Source organism: Enhydra lutris, unplaced genomic scaffold, assembly GCF_002288905.1.
Source record: "Enhydra lutris kenyoni isolate GAN:26980312 unplaced genomic scaffold, ASM228890v2 scaffoldscaffold6, whole genome shotgun sequence".
Taxonomy (NCBI): Eukaryota; Metazoa; Chordata; class Mammalia; order Carnivora; family Mustelidae; genus Enhydra; species Enhydra lutris.
In genome coordinates, this window is record NW_019154090.1 from 4,721,148 (window position 1) to 4,737,532 (window position 16,385).

At 52.6% G+C, this 16,385-nt stretch overlaps 2 protein-coding genes across 2 annotated transcripts in view; both read left to right on the plus strand.

Moving 5' to 3' along the window:
* The window catches only part of LOC111141428 (serine/threonine-protein phosphatase 4 regulatory subunit 1-like), a 51,550-nt gene extending 48,190 nt beyond the window's left edge, over positions 1–3,360 (plus strand). The window contains exons 16-17 of the mRNA XM_022493973.1: positions 103–237; positions 2,413–3,360. Of these exons, the coding sequence (XP_022349681.1) occupies positions 103–237; positions 2,413–2,628 (351 nt within the window). The 3' untranslated portion in view covers positions 2,629–3,360. The remainder of the gene's footprint in view (positions 1–102; positions 238–2,412) is intronic.
* A 3,038-nt stretch (positions 3,361–6,398) lies between these two features.
* On the plus strand, positions 6,399–15,860 carry LOC111141344 (ankyrin repeat domain 60). The gene is made up of 5 exons (XM_022493819.1): positions 6,399–6,543; positions 11,432–11,562; positions 12,888–12,953; positions 13,183–13,348; positions 15,559–15,860. Exons 1-5 carry the CDS (start codon positions 6,399–6,401, stop codon positions 15,858–15,860), a joined length of 810 nt encoding a protein of 269 aa, XP_022349527.1.
* The last annotated feature ends 525 nt before the right edge of the window (positions 15,861–16,385 follow it).

Sequence of the window (16,385 nt, forward strand, 5' to 3'; positions counted from 1 at the left end):
TTCATTTTAAATGTGCATAAACATGTCTGGTTTCTGTGTTGAGTAGGATTCATGACTCAAATGGAGGGCGTTTTAAATGTGCTCTTCTGATATTTCCCACAGGTTGTGGCCATTTTACAGAAGTTTTCCTCCCACAGTGAGAGCGCACTGGGGTTGAGTTTCATCAGTGAGCTCGTCGTCAGGTTCCGGCACTGCGCGAAGTGGGTGGGAAGGCAAGCTTTCGCTTTCATTTGTCAGGTTAGCACTGCCTGGGGGGAGTCTCCCCTGGCCTTATGTTGCTGTGGACTGATACCAGATGCACCAGACACACAATCCCAGCCCTGAAAAACCAGCTGGGAATTTGGGGACCAGTGGACCGAACCCCTTTATCTCCTGGGAGACTGTGATCGGCCCAGTCAGGCAGTGATTGGCCCAGGGTTACCCAACCCGTCTGTGCGTTCGTCCTGTAGATGCTGGCTGAATGGTTCCTGTGTGCCGGGCATGTTCTAGAAGCTCCTGCTCTGCCGGCACCGTCCATCTGGTGAGGTGAGGCCGAGGCCCAGAGCCCCGCATCTGCTGTGCCTGGTCCAGGGCCATGGTCATCCCGGCACCAGCCCTCAGCCGGCTGCCTGGGAGGGAAGGCGGGGCCAGGAGCGGAGCAGTAGGGCAGAGCTACTGAATCCCTCTAGAAGTTCATGTCAGCCTGTCCAGCACCTCACGTCACCCTCTCCACTTAGTGTCCTGGAAATGGGGCAGGTTCAGTTTTGCTGGGGCTGATGGCTGCCATTTCTTGGACTCCTCCGTATGCCAGGTAGCTCATCACACACCTGGTCCTCAGTGGTAAGATCGGCCATGGATCAAACACGTCACACCCATGTACTTTCAGACCAGGTGTTTCGGGTGAAGCAGTTGAAGCCCAGAGAGGTTAAGTAACTTGATCAAGAGTGCACAGCAAGTGTAAAGCTAGGATTTTTTTTCTGCTAACGTGTTATTTAAAAACTTTTAACTTTTTCCCCATGCACATTTTCAAGCATGTACAAAGGTGGGAGGAACAGCATGGACTCCCCATGAACCCATCACCCAGCTTTGCCAATATGACAGTAAAGCTGTTACTGGACTCTAGCTGACCCTCACACCCTCTTCCCCCACCAAAGGACTCACAGGGGCCCCCTGTCTGGCTGGCGGGGCATCACAGGGTATTTTGGCCCTCTGCTTTGAACCGGCAGTGGGTGGCCAAGTGAAATGCCAAATTCCCAGACCACAGGCCTCCCATCACAGACTTCTGTAAGGAAGACGCCAATCCAGTCATTTTGTGGAGAAAGGGGTAAATGAGATATCTTTGCTTTTGTTTTTTAATTCTTGATCTGAGATTTAGAAAATCCATGATGAGACAAAAGGAAAAAAATACCCACTAATTTTCTTCAGGAAAAAGGAGAGTGTATGCACTTTCACGAATTATTAAGGATTTAGAAAACCCACGATATGAGACAGACCAAAGGAGAGAGGGGGGTCACTTGATGGTTATTTCTGTGCGCTCTGGGGAGAGAGCCTGACCTGGGGGCTGGCGAGGGTCTGTGCTGTAGAGGGGACGAGCCGCTACCTCTGCGTGGCCTCAACTTCTGAGAAACCATTCGTGAACACCTGGTGCTCTTGTCACCCTGTGGTGGGAAGGTCTGCAGGACTTCGAATCCACAGGCCTGGCTGGGACTCGGCCCCCGCTGGTGCTCACGGACCAGGCGGCCTGTGGGTGGCACCTCACGGGACCCCAGTTCCCTGCCCTGTAAAACTAGGCTCATTCTGGCTTCCATGGCCCGCAGTGAGACGCAGGGTTCTGTCAGGGTGGCAGGGTGCAGATGCTGCTTGTCCTCACAGACACGGTGTTTGTCAGGGGGTCACAGAGAGGGCCGGGCCCCCACTGGAATCTGGGGTCGGGTGGCCCTAGACAGGCCTGGCACCCGAGTTCTGGTGACTAGCAGAGGGGAGGGCTCTCAGCCTTCATTGGTGGGTGCTTTGCTAGATTCTTTGCAAAATGTTCTGCCGTCCCCACCATGTCCCCCTCATGTAGATGGGGAAACCGAGGCCCAGACAGGTGAAGCCGCTTACTCCAGGCCATGAAGCCAGTAAGTGACCAATTTAGTTTTGAAGCTAGGCCTGTCTGACTCCGAAGCCTTTATTTTTTCATCAGATTTCACACCACCTAGAACCCAGTCTTTGGTAAGGAATTAGAAATTGTTAACTGTGTTTCTAACCAAATTCAGTGGTTGAGATTTTAAGATTTGGGGACACACACACACACACACACACACACACAGACTCCTCAGACCCGCAGATCCCGAAATTACTTCTTTGGAATCGTGGAAGGGTATGTTTTTGAAGAAACCTGCTGACCACCGTGGAAAAGTGTCGATTCCGCGGCTGTGGCTGTCGTGGCAGGCGGCGGCGGACGAGGAGTGCATCCCCGTGGGGCAGTTTGTCGAACACTTGCTCCCCAGCCTCCTGAGCCTTGCCTCTGATCCGGTGCCGAACGTGAGGGTTCTGCTGGCCAAAGCTCTGCGGCAGACGCTGCTGGGAAAGGGTATGTGGACCGTTTCTCCGCACTCACACATCTTAAGGCTCACCAGGCAGGGCACTGCCAGACTTCCTCTCTAGGAAATTGCACGCACGCTTCAGACTTTCCTGTATGAATCCATGTATTAACGTTGATGCAGAATAGTTTGTTATTTATAAAATGGTTGAGTTTTCACATTTAACGAGCTTCACGCTAAAATGCAGAATTTCACACAGTCTTCCAGAAATGGGGAAGAGTTTTGTAAATGTTAACGATGCAGAGAGCATGAATGGCAGCAAACGTCAGCCTTACTTCCCGGGAGGTCTGGAAGCGATCACCGTGTCCCGAACAGGACGGATTGGGAGACTGTGTCCCTCAGCCGGCGCAGTGGCGCCTACTGCGTGCGCGGAGCCCACCGCGTCCAGCCCGTCCCCGCTTCGCACCCCGCCGACCCCCCGCGCCCCTTCCTGCCCTCCGCGCACGTGCAGTTCTTGCCTAGTGGAGGAAAGGAAAGATGACGTGGCAAGTTTTTAAATTATAACTTGAAAAATACGCATACCGGCTCTCGGGAGTCCATCTTTGAAATTTAGGAAGTTATTGTGACGAAAGTCATCGTGGTATCACTGTGAAGGCCTCATGTGTCCGGTTATGCTATGCAAGTGCTTCCTTGTCCTGAGGTGTGGTTGGCAGAACCCCCAGCACTCAGGTATGTTTGGGAGCACGGGGCACGGGCATGTGAGCCAAACTCCTGTGTTCTCTCTCCAGCGTACTTGAGAAATGCCGGTAACCCTCATCTTCAAGTCGTTGAGGAGACCGTCCTGGCCCTGCAGTCCGACCGGGACCCGGATGTGTCCTTTTTTGCCACCCTCGAACCCAAGCGTCGGGGCACCGCAGACGCGCCCCTGCTGGAGGAACGGAGTTAACCGCCCTGGGCTCCCGCGCACCCCGGGCCCACCGCACGTGGGCGCAGACCTCTCGCCCCCGCTTGTCAGGGGTCTCACCGTGTCATACCTTCCGAGGGAGGAAAGAGCTCTGAAACTTTGAGGACAGGCACTCAAATGACCTCTTTCCCATGCGCAGCCCCAGGGACTGCCCCGGGGACGGGCACCACCCTCTGCGCCCCTGGCTGCTGACCTGGAAGCCTGCGACCCGGTTGTAGGACCAGGTGGCAGCTGGGCACGGGGGTCCAGATCGCCTTTTCCATGACAGACTGACGATGATTTAAAGCCCCGTCCTCCCAAAATAAAGTAGTTTATTAGAAGCTTTTAAGTCTTCCAGAGACTTGCATATTTGGCTTCCCTCATGCTTTCCTGTAAAATACAGTTTATGGTGTTACATTTTATTTTTAACAAATAATGTACATATGTAAATAACTCTTGACAGGAAGAAAATATACTAACATAATATCAGCCTCCTATCAGTGAACAGAACAAATACATCATTTAAATTTATGCTCCACTTGGAGTTGCTGCAAATATAGCCCAATTAGTTTACTTTTGAAAAATGTGATAGTTAAGGCAATCTGCTGAAGAATGATTTATGGCAGCCTTTCTAATATTGTACTTTTGTGTAAACTGTACTTGGAACTTTTCCTCAGGCACTTATCCCTCCCCTTCTTGCAGTGACTATCCGTAAAGATCCGTACGGGCCTTTGACAGAGGCAGAAAGAAAGATTTTTCATTCTTACATGGATTTATTATCCTACGTTTAAGAATGTGGGAGGGAAATTGATCATTGAGATGCGGGATATTGACTTTACAGCTGATGCTTCAGGATCTTTAGCGGAGACTAGGAACCCGCAGTCCCGATCAGTCCGCACACTTGCCAGGGATTTGGGGGTTAAATTATGGCGCTTCAGATTTCATTCTTCTAAAATTTAGACCAAGATGCTCTAGAACTTAAACGGTTTTCATGAATAACTTGAGATTCTATAAACGTTTCATTAAATTCTGTATAATGTGTAGGCTCATGTTATTTTTCTTCTATTTTTAATCTTGAAAGCAGGCACAAAGGAAGGAAGGAGTGGCCCATTTGGGGTTCAAGAGCTGGCTGCAAAGGGCACGTTGCTATTGCCGTTCTTTCCTTGGATCTTTTTCTTGTACTTCTTTTCTTTCTCCCTTTTCTTAAAAATAAAATTTCTGGAACTATATATTGAATTTCCTGGTATACAGGATATTGTCCCCCTCCCCCAAGTTCCACTGAGCTGATTCTTTAAAAAGAAAGGAAGGAATCTATACCGTGCCAAAGAAAATAAGGTACATGTGTGAGAATTTCAAATTGTAACCCAGGGTGGCATTTGGGCAGCCCCAGCAGAGCGTGAGCTTATAAACCGTGGAGGCTACGTATTAAGAGAAACAAAAATCAGTCAGTCCGTCTTGTGTTCAGTATTTGCCTAAAGTAAATAGAAGGAGATACTGTTTTCACTTCAGTGACAGATACATTTTAGCCTTTTTTTTTTTTTTTATTGTTTACAGATCGAGGTTGTCAGATTGTTAAAATCTGTTGACCAGACAGCAAGTACAATTATTACCTGGGATTTTGTATTCTGTGCAGAGCTTCGCTTTCCACTAAGGAAAAACAAACCATCTCAGTTTGTGTTGCGAAGCATAGAATTTGCTGAAACAGATGTGCTTGTAGAGATTTGTAGACTCTTTGGTAAATAATCCAACCTTAAAAAAAAGTTGAGTTTACTAAAAATGGTCTATAACTTAATATGAATGCCTTTCCAATGCAACTTTTTTTTTTTTAAATGACTGTAATTTCTCTGCAAGAAGTATGTTTAAGGCTCACGTTTTATTCATGTTTTGTAACAGCTGAGATTTTTCTGAGGTCGTTCAGCTCCCCTCCTTGCCTTCCTTTCTCCTGTGCTCCTTCCCCCATCACTTCAGCTCTGTGCGTGAATCGTTCCTAGGTGTGGGGCGCTGAGTGTTTGCGATTTGATCATCACACGTAAGCTTCCTGTGTACTTGAACACTCGGCCTCCTCTTGGGTGAATCAGTGGAAAACCACGAGGTGGGTTTCTCGCAGATGGAGCTCCCTTGAAAGGCATCTTCACAGGGTAGCCGTCCCAGCCCCGCGCCGAGTGGATGCTTCCTCTCTGCTAGAGTTTTCACCAGCAGCTTTCTCCCTCCGAGAATTCGAGAGCATTTTCAGAACTGATGGGTGTTCATGCGGCTCTGCAGACCCTCACGAAGGCCCGGCTCCCGCTTCCGGAGCGGCCGGAGCGCCGGCCCGGCTCCGTGGGGTTTTCCACTCGTGCCAGAATAGGGCTGCTGAGCGCCGCTGTAGACCAGCCCGACCCCTGTAGACGAGGCGCGCCGGGAGGACTTAGGGCGTTTCCACTCCAGGCCCTGGGCCCTGAGTTACGCAGACTATTGCGAACGGCCACGGCGGCCTGTGACCTGGAGTGAGGTCACCTGTGACAGGGCAGTGAGTGACCTGGCCTCAGGTCGCTGCGCCTCCAAGCCCCAGGCCATCGGGCCATCCGGGACCCCAGGGCGGTCCGCCGGGCTCTGTCCCGCGCGGGGCGGGGGGGGGGGGGCGGTGACGCGGGTGGTCGGGGGCGGGGGGGGGGGGGGGCCCGTGGGGCGGGGGGGGGGGGGGGCAGGAGACGGGGGAGGAGGGCATGCAGCGGGCAGGCGCTGCGGGCGGCGGAGCACGGGCGGGGGAGCCGCCGGGGGGCGCCCTGGGCTCGGACCCCGTGGCCGGCCGGCGGGGCGGGCGGGGCGGGCGGGGCGGGCGGGGGGCGGGACCGCGGCCCCTCCCCGCGCAGCCCCGGGCCCGCTCCCCACGCCAGAGCGGCGTCGCGGCTCCGGAGGCCGAGAGCCCGGCGCTCAACTTGGCCCCAGACGCCTCCCCAGAAGCCTTCGTCATGCGAGTGCTGCTGGAGGAGACCGGGGAGATGTTCCAAGTGACAAACTGCCGCAGCGACATGACGGTGCGGGAGCTCAAGGAGGAGCTGGACCTCACCGCCGGCATCCCCTTGGACCTGCAGCGGCTCCAGTACCTGGACCAAGGTGACCCTGCCCACCCCCTGCCCTCGCCACGTGTACGGCCTCCGCCGGGGCGCCGGGTCTCCTTCTGACCCTGCGGCCCCTGAAGGGACGCCTGCCCGCGTGAGGACTCCCCCACCCCCACTCCCAGGTGTCAGAACAAACCCCACCCCGCCCCCTGGAAGCCCCCAGATAGGAAAGCCAGCCTGGCCGCACAAGGACTTCCCAATCTTGACAAATCGGGTTCAGGTTAGACCTCACATCTAAAGGCAGACCCTGTCCACAGCAAGACCTTAATCCACAAACAAATCCGGCTGAGTCAGGACTCTCCTCCCAAAGCAAGCTGGCTAGTCAGACCCGCCGACCCTGAGCAGATCCTGGCGGTGTTTCCGACCCCAAATCTCCACAAAGGCGCTGCCCCCTCAGCAAGACCCCTCCGGCCCTTCAGCTGCCAGCGTCTTCATCAGGGACCCAGATCCCAAAGCCCACAGGGTCCACACAAGACCGGAAACCTGAAACAAAGCCTGTCCTCAGTGGGACCCTACAATCTAGGGCAAACCTTCTCCCGTCAGAACCCCAAACTCAACGCAGACCTCCAGATACCCATGTTGGACTCATAACCGCTCCCCACAGTCCTCCAGCCAGCTATGTCCACACAAGGATGCCAAAGCCTGAAGCAAACTGTGCCCAAGACTGAACCCCAAATCTCCAGCATAACTACAACTACCTCAGAACCTCAGATCCTCTGGCTGACGGGTCTACACAGGGACACTGAAGCTCAGAGCAAACCATGCCCACTTCAGGGCCCCCAAGCCCAGAGCACACCTACCTAGGACTAAACCCCAAATGACTATCCCAGGATCCCAGATTCTCCGGCAACTATGTTCATGAGAGGACACTCTGAAACAGGCACTGCTCACCTCAGGACCCCCAAACCCAGAACATACCTGCCCAAGACAACCCCAAATCTCCAGACTAACCATGACTACCTCAGACCCTGATCCTCCAGCAGCTGCTTCCACGCGAGGATGCCAAAGCTCATGAATTCTGCCCACTCGGGACTTCTAAACCAAACACGAACTTGGCGAAGATTGGACCCCAAATCCCCAGGCTAACCATGCGACCCTCAGAACCCTGAATCTTCTAGCAACCGTGTCCACTGAAGGATGCTAATGCCTGAAACAAATTGCCCACCCCTGGGCCCCATAACTTTGTGCCAGCCACACCCATGTTTGGGACCCAAGATAAATACCCCAGACTACCCCTGCTTGCAACAGAAACCTGAATCCCAAAGCAGATTCTATCCAGAGCAGGACCCTAAATCCGAGAGCCAACAAACCCAATTCTGAGCCCCCAGTGTCTGACTAGTCACTTGTGCACCCAAACCCCAGTCCATCGGCCATCTCTGTCTAAATGAGGATGCCAGAACCCAAAATGAACTCTTCCCACACCTGGAAACCACTTCCCAAGCTCACCATGACCATCCCAGAGCACTAATCCCAACCAAAATAACCTCACAAGGTCTCCGAAGCATGAGACAAACTCTGCCCACAATAAGACCCCAAAACTCACACCAAACATACCCATATCTGAACCCTAAATCTTATGCAAACCATGTTTAAGCCAACCATCTCCATGTAAGGAAGCCAGAGTTCAAAGTAAGCCTTGCCTCCATAAGGACCCCAAAACTTGAAGAAAGCTCTACTTGTATTTGTACCCCAAATCCCTCAGCCAGTCTTATCCACACCAGAACCCCAAGCTCTAGATCAAATCTTGCCCATCTCAGGACCTCGAATTTCAGAGCATTCCCTGCCGCCACAATTCCCAAGGCTGACCTCTCCGATTCCTTACCCTCGGTGGCTACAGTATACAGGGCTACATTAGAACCCCAAGTCCCAAAACAAGTTCTGCCCATGCAAGGACTCCACATCCCAGAATAGACCCTTCCTATACCAGGACCCCCAGACAGAAAGCAAATCTTGCCTCATCAGAATCCCACATCCAGAGCAAACTCTGCCCTCATCAGGACCCCAAATCTCAAAGCAAACCCTACCCACATTTGAGCCCCAAATACTGGCACTAACCCAGTTTGTATCAGAACCCCGAATCTAAAGCTGTGTCCTTGTCCACGTCAGGAGCTCAAAACTAGCCCAATTGGAATCAGAACCCAGCACCAAAGCTCGCTGGGGCTAAATCAGGACGCCGAGGCCCCCTATCCAGACAGATCCCATGTGGTTGGCACCCAGTGGAGGGTGAGGACTCTAGAGTCCCATCTTCCCGTCCAGCAGTCTACATCCCTCAGCCTGAGGACCTGGCTGTCCCTGTCCTGATCCCTACAATATTTAGGATATGAGAACAGGATCAAAGCCCCTGGGCTCCATCATCTCCCCACCCGGTTGAAATCAATGCAAAAATACTTCAAGGAGACGGAGGTATAAAAAGCTCTGGGCTGCAGCCCAGAGGGTGTGGAGAGCGATTTGCAGAGACACTGTGGCTGTAATGCAGAGCCGGGAAGCGATGGAGACAGGCAGAGATCTGAGATCAGCCTGTCTCCGCTCTCCGTTACCACAGACACTGCCCTTCCGGGGCTCAGTTCCCTAAGCCGGAACGCGGAGCCTCGGGGCTCTGGACTTCGGAGTGCCAGGTCCCCCTCTAGACGGGGATGACTCGGGAAATTCAAAATGTCCATTGAAGGCCAGAATACCTTCCTTTGCTCGCTCTGGTGTAGGCTAAGCACCTTCTGTTGACATCCTTATTTTGCTATAGGGGTGTTTGGATGCTGCTCTGGGGCATTTTGGGGGCTTTATCTGGAAAGAAGTATGTATCTCAAGCCTGGTCTCTATTTAACACGTTAATAACGATGAGGTGAGCTGCTGAAGGACAATAAGTGTTCCAAAACAAGTAATTCGGAAATTATGGATCCTGAGCTACAAACGTCTGGCACCCCTTCTGCTAATTTATTTTCCCCGATGAGCTATGCTGAGCCATAAATTCGAGAGAGCTGAGAGGCAATGGAAGACACCCAGTGACTTGTGCTGATGTCACAATCCTCTCACTCAGCAAGCACTTAGTAACTGCGAGAAGCTTGACCTCTCCTGCGGCCGCAGCCCTTCCTGTTAACGGCAAACAAAAAGGAAAGAAAGAAGGTGCTACTACGTTGAGTAAAGAAAATTTGGGTTCCTGCCTATAAATAACCCGCTGACGCCTCTTTACCCACCTAGAGGTTGTCGGGCAAGCTCACATGAGCTAACGTGTATGTGAAAACCGTGAGAGACAAATCTAAAAGGGGTGAGCAAAATTCATGGACGAGGGGCAACCTTATATGTCTGTTGTCAGCTCTAATAATTTATTTAGCTGGTGATAATTAGTATTTGTGTAAGCCAAAGGCAGTTGCTGCGGCCTATAAAGAGAGAATGTGCTCTGATTTCTCCAAGAGCTGTTCAGCATGTGTGAATCGCACTCTTGCCTTTCTTTGGGAAACCCAGCTTTACCCAGTTTTTTTTTTTTTTTTTTTCAAAGTTGTTAGGAAGTCAAGTTGTCTTGCTGAAGACTAATTACTGATTATCCTCTGTGTTAGAACCACAAATAAGACCCTAATTAACAAATTTGCTAATTGCTATTCCCTGTTCTCATCCACCATCCGAAGTTTCTCAGAAGCACCGAAGGGGGCCAGCGGAGCCGAGAGCGACACGTGCGTGGCGCTGGAGGGAAGGCGGGTCTGGGTGGAGGGTCCTGGGGCTGCCATTTCCTGGCCGCGGGATCCTCAGCTGCCTCACCGGGAAACGGAGATGACAAACCCGGCTCGTCATGAGGGTTAAAAGCCTGTAGGTGCTGGGGCCGGGCACTTAGTAATCCCTCAGCCATGAATCCAAACAACTCGTGAATTCTACCTGGAGTAATGGCGGCATCACTTGTAGAAAAAGAAATTATGATGTTATTCTTAAGCAGGATTATAGGGGGCTGCGTGAGGAAACGGTGTATTTAAAAAGGCAAACTAAAGACAACTTTGCGGAAAATGTTCTCGAGTCCTACAGTCTGTCACTCCGACGGTCTTTCCCAGAGGGTCTGAGCATATGGAGTGCGAGTGGATCCACTCACCCCATCGTCTCCAGTAGTGGAGGGGTGGTTCTGGGTGGTGAGCCAACAGAGTTCTAACGTCCCAAGTCCAAATCATGCTGAATGGCAGCCTTACAATTCTTCCATTACCATAAATGCTCAACGTGGGCAACTTTGTCCCCTAGGGGCCATGTGGCAATGTCTGCAGACCTTTTGGATGGCCACCGCTGGGTGAGGGTACCACCGCCATCTGCTGGGTACAGGCCAGGGATGCCGTGCCCAGGGCAGCCCCCCACCCCAGAGAACGACCCAGTCTAAAACGTCAGTAGTGCCAAGTGGGAAAGAAACCCTGGAAAGACCCAGCACAGTTTTGCCATTGTTACATCTTCGGCCAACGGCTGACAACACTAACCTGAGATTAGTGTTTTAGTTTCACGTCTGGCGCACGTAGGTCCGCTGTGCTGCGTCTGTGACGTTCGCTTCGAGAGGTCCTATTCATAGACTTTGCCTCATAAAAAGACTTTACTGACTCATGTGTCTTTTCTTTTCTTTTCTTTTTTTTTTTTTTTTTTTGCCATAGAACGAGTTATAATTACAGAATTTTAGAAGCTGTTGCCCTTTTTTTGTCGTGTTTTGTTTTGTTTTGTTCTGGCTTCTGTTTGAGTTGAGCAAATTAAGTTTCTAAAAAGCACTAACGATCCCAAACAGACTCCCGTGGGCTCATCACAGGAGATTAGCGCTCAAGGCTTTCAGATGATCTTTGTGATACCCGAGGTCAGATCATCTCTTAAGATAACCAGTGTAATAGTTTATCTTTAATACCCATTTTTTTTAAAGTAAAAATTATTCCCAGTAGGAATTTGGATGGATGATACTACGTTGCAGTTCCATGATGTTGTTCCTGGTGGAATTATTTCATTATGTGTCTGGCGCCATGATGGATGGACGGAACTGGTTTTGGCGGCTGTGGAAGGGGATCCCAGTAAGGTGCCCTCATGTGTCTCTAAATGGGTATCAGACTTCACAGGGCAACTGTAAACTCTGTGTGTGTGTGTGTGTGTGTGTGTGTGTGTGTGTGTGTGTGTACAGGGTGGGGTGGGATTCAGTCTCGAATGTGAATCTTCGAGTAACAGTTCCAGAGTAGGAGAAAAAGAGGCCACATGTCATAATGATCAGACACTGTATCAAGAGTTCCCACTCACTCTTGGGTTTGCTGTTTCACGGTGCTCCCTTACAACCCACTCCCTCCGACCCCTGATCCCCACCGAAAAGAAAGGAAGGAGGGCAATGGGCAATGGATTTTCTAGTCACACGTATATTTTGTAAAGTTGAAAACCTGATTTAACAGTGGGCGAAGAGCTCAGAGTAACTGGGAAATGCACAGTCCAGAGCACGTGACGGGGCAAAAATCCGAGTGGGGGTCTGCCCCTCCCCTAAGGAGGAAAGATCACGCACTTCTCGACACACGGCAGGTGCCAGCCCTTTGCCAGACCTTGTGCTTGGCTCTCAGCTGAGCTCTGGGGTGGGCAGCGGGGAGAAGGGAAGAGGAAACCAGACCGTCTCCCCAACAGAGAAGCGAGGAGCGGGCGGCGGGAGGCCACTGAGGGAAGCAAGTGTGTGTTCTTTCTAGAAAGTACATTTGGATGAAAGGGTATGAGCGTATGAGGACAGGGTTTACTTTCAGCCAGGAAACGGGTCAGGAAACGCTGGCTGCAGGAGGGTTGTGGGGATCGGGGATCCGGTCTGGGAGAGGTGAGTGGTCTCTGGGGAGGCAGGGCCAAGACTGACGGCGGCAACCCCCTGCCTGTGTGCGGGAGCCTTAGAAGGAGGCATCCCAGACGTGGTGCGTCCCCTTCCAGGTCCTTCCCTGGGGTTGTCCTGCTCCCGGCCTTTCCCTGACCATGACCCCCGCTACCGAGGACTCGAGTCCTGCCTCAGTTTTCTGGCTCTTGCTCTGAACCTGGGGATTCCCTCCTGTCTCCCACACTCTGGGGCTCTGCCTCCCCCCACTGCCGCCCCCACCCCCGATGCCCTGCATCTGGGATGGAGTTCCTCTCTGCCGGAGTCCGCAGCCCTCCTCTCGTGCTCAGGGCCTCGCTTCACCACGAGATGATTATGTTACGGGGCTATTTTTCATCCGTGAGTGGAGTTCAGAGTGTTCCAAAAGTTAGTGGAGACAATGGGCCCGAAAATAGATCGGAAGGCCAGAATTCATCCAGTCTCCAGAGAAGTGCATTTCCCCCTGGGGAGGCCACTTCGTGTCGTCTGGCGTCTTCCTTAATGGCCACAACCACCTTCCTCTGGACACCCAGAAAAGCTATTTTCTCTCTTCAAAACACCAACAGGAAGAACTTCCTGCCTCCCGAGCCTGCCCGATGGTAAATGCGTATTTCCTGGACATGTATAGAATTTGGTCAACAATGTCCCCCGCTGGGTGTGTTCCAGCTTCTCGGTCAGGGCTCGCCACTCTCTGTTCCCATCCCGAGCCTTCCCTGGGCCTTCGAGCCACCCTCCCCTCAGGAGGGTCCCGGCCCCCACCAGCCAGGTGCAGCTTGCACTTTTGAAAGAACTCAGACTCACTGTGTGGACCCCCTTTATTCTGCCCAGCTCTCCTGCCTCGGTGTCGACGAAGATTCTCTTTACCAAACTGCAAATTCGCAGCGTTTGGAGCACAAGCAGCGGAAGGCCTGGATCGCTCACAGAGTGTTCGTGGCCTTGTATGTTACCTCTCACAGAGGCCACTCGGACGCCGTGCAGTACCTTCTAGAACATGGTAATTTTGAGAGATGGCTGAGTATGTTCACAAGTTGGGGTCTACCGCGGGTAGGGAGGACAGAGTGCTTGTCTTCCAGGGCCTTCCGCAATGGCGTCCTGGACCCAAGTTGTGTCAACCACCAATCATGGTCCCGTGGGCCACTGGGGAGCCTCTGTCTGTAGGGGTCTTAGGACATGCTGAGTAAAGGCGGTTGTCCTCTCTCCTGGCCGGGTCTCAAGAAGATTCTGTCGTCAGAGATCAAACTTCCGGACACTAATTCACAGGAGTAGCCCAAAGAGCCTCCCGGCCTCTTCGAGCGCCGCTGAGGATGTTCCTGGACTCCCTGTGTTGTTCCTGCCCCAACTGAGGTTGGGTTTCTGCCACAGTCTGAGGGGTCTAGCCCCAAGCCAGCATCACTCTCTTGGAGGGGGAGAGGGGAGCATTGGCAGGCCGGCTCTGAATGATTTCCTTCAGGAGACCCTTGCCGCAAACCCCCTTCTCATCTCGTCTCCATCCCCGTCCCCCGCCCCCGCCCCAAGGACAGGGTGTCACTCTCTCCCTCTCTGTTGATAGAAACAGCAGCCTTGGCCTGCATTGTCTCTGAATGTGAGGGCTTGCATGAGACTCGGCCGAAGCACGCTTTATCTTTATCTCCCCTGGTCGTAGGATATTTTTGGGAAAAGAGGCTCACCGATTGAGGTGCCGACCATTCCAGAACAATAGACAATGGCCGCAGATGGCCCAGGCCGCTGGCTTCCTCGGGAACAGGAAGAACATGTGACGTACTGTTTGGTCAGGGGTTTGAGGCCCAGAAGGGGCCTCATCCGAGGGTCTCCCCTATCAACTTGCTTTCCAATCTGAACCTTTCCTGCCTGTGGCCTTGACCCTGGCTCTCCACACCTCGTCTTCACCCCTGCCCCCACCTCCCGCGAGCAAGGTGCCGGCATCCTCCAGGCCAAGGCAGGATGACTGGGCAGAGGCTTTCCTGACCATTTTGCCGCTTTCTCCACGGTTTCCTCCACGCTGCCTGTTGTGGGATGAAATATGGGCTGTTCACAGACCAGCAGTCCTTTAAGCTCATAAAAAGTCATTTTCACTCTGATGGAACTGTGATGTATTTGAAAGCCCCAGTTAAAACATTACATCCAGCTTTGCAAAGTTTTCTGTCCTTTGCACACAGCCGCCGCAAAGCCGTGCCGAGGCCGAGGCTGGGCGTCCGGAGAACCCATTTAAAACGTTACCTCACCGTCCAGCCATAGCTCATAAAAACTGGCTACAGAAATGTCAGCTGCTTGTAATTGAATTGCCTTGTTTTCTGTGTCATGATATTTGTTACCCAGAATTTGATTCAATTCAACAAGTCCGTATTGGACACCTGTCATTAGCCCATCCATCTGCGGGAGGCAGTGAGGAATTCAATCGAAGTGAAATCTGTCCATGAGTCAGGCTGCCGGTCGTCTGTCACTTCCCGAGCGCCTGTCTTCTCCGGGCATCGCGCTACGTGCCGGGGATGAAAACAGCAGTGATCAAAACAAGTGTGTTTTCTGCCTTCATGGAGTTTATGAAGGGAAGTCAGCAAATTATTACAAATAATTAATTCCATGGTCAGTCGTGCACGGCATGTTCTGAAGCTGTGGAATGTCTGCTGAGCATATACAGGGGAGCGGGACTCATGGGAGGGGGTAAGGAAGGCTTTCCTGAGGAAGTGCACGGAGGATAAAGAAGGATGGAGTTAGCCAGGGCTGGCGGGGGTGGGGGGTGGGGCAGAAATGGGGAACAGGCCATTAGCAGAGGGAACAGCATGTGCAAAGGCCTGGGGCAGGATGCGGGAACAGGGTGTCTTTAGTGCGTAAAGACAGAAGACTGGTATAATTGGAGCATGCATAGACAGAGAGGTGGAAGGGCTTGGTGTGGGGAGGGTGGCAGGGTGAGACAGAGCAGTAACGACCTAGAAAATGACCCCAAGGGTAGCGGATGCCAGAAATGGGGTTTGAACAGGAGCGTGCCATGGGCAGATGGGAGGCAAGGCAGTGCTGGCCACTGGGACAGTGCAGCAATGCCTCCTCCCTGATGCTCCCTGATGGGGTCAAGCGGGGGCCGTTATTCACTCTCCTAAGCCGCCTTGTTATGGCCTCACCCCTCCTGAGCTTCTCCTCTTGAATGCCACAGGAGATGGGGCTCCTGGCCGGGAGGGTGAGCCTCGCTCAGCCAGGTCTCTTATTTTACAGGGGCCAGCTGTCTCAGCAGAAGCCCCATGGGCAGGACAGCCCTGCACGCGGCCGCAGCCATGGGCCGTCTGGACTGTATCAACCACCTGCTGAACTATGGAGCCTCCATCAATGAAAAAGATGCCAGGGGGGAGACCCCCATGTCCCTCGCCCGGCGCCTGAACCACAGGCACAGTGAGCAGCGCATGTTCTTCTTCTACTGGATGGCGAAGTCAGGGACAACAGACCCAAAGAACTTGACCGAGAACAAGGTTCTTCTCAGGGCAAAGTCTAAGTCAGGCTCCAAGAAGAGCCAAGTTTGATTCCCTCTGGGAATGTCTGCACCTCGAGGGTGACCTGGGTAACTTTTCAGAGTTCAAATCCACAGTGGCCTTTGGGGAGCAGGAAGCCAAGAAAACGTGGCAATTAATCTGAATCAGATACTAAATTATCTGTCCTGTTTGCAAATGAATCGGGGAGGGTGCTGATGGAAGTAGGTGAGCTTGTGTTCATTCTGTAATCCATTACGGACCGACCGGGCTCAGATGCTAGCTGTTATTTTTAAGCTATTTGAACATTGTATCCAGTAACGCAGCTTGGGGTGATGGGAGCCAATTACCTTCTCGCGTCTGGAGACCATCTAATGCATCAGCATAATAGAAGTAATAGTGGTGATGAGAACGGTACTGTTGCTATTGCCATGCACAAGTGCTGGCAAATGTTGGGGGGGTCCTGCGTGGGGCGGGCTCTGAATTTCAGTCTGTAAAGCTCAGGAACTGTGTGCTACGTGCTGTCGCAGCTAGTGATGTTCCAGAAGTTTTCCGGAGCCATCCCCAGTGGTCCAAACA

Excerpts from the sequence above, each read along its gene's own strand:
- LOC111141344 (XM_022493819.1), top strand. The coding sequence starts at position 6,399 with ATGCGAGTGCTGCTGGAGGAGACCGGGGAGATGTTCCAAGTGACAAAC. Across the intron at positions 11,563-12,887 it reads TGGAAGGGGATCCCAGTAAG|AAAAGCTATTTTCTCTCTTC; the intron begins GTGCCCTCATGT and ends CTGGACACCCAG. Across the intron at positions 13,349-15,558 it reads GCAGTACCTTCTAGAACATG|GGGCCAGCTGTCTCAGCAGA; the intron begins GTAATTTTGAGA and ends CTTATTTTACAG.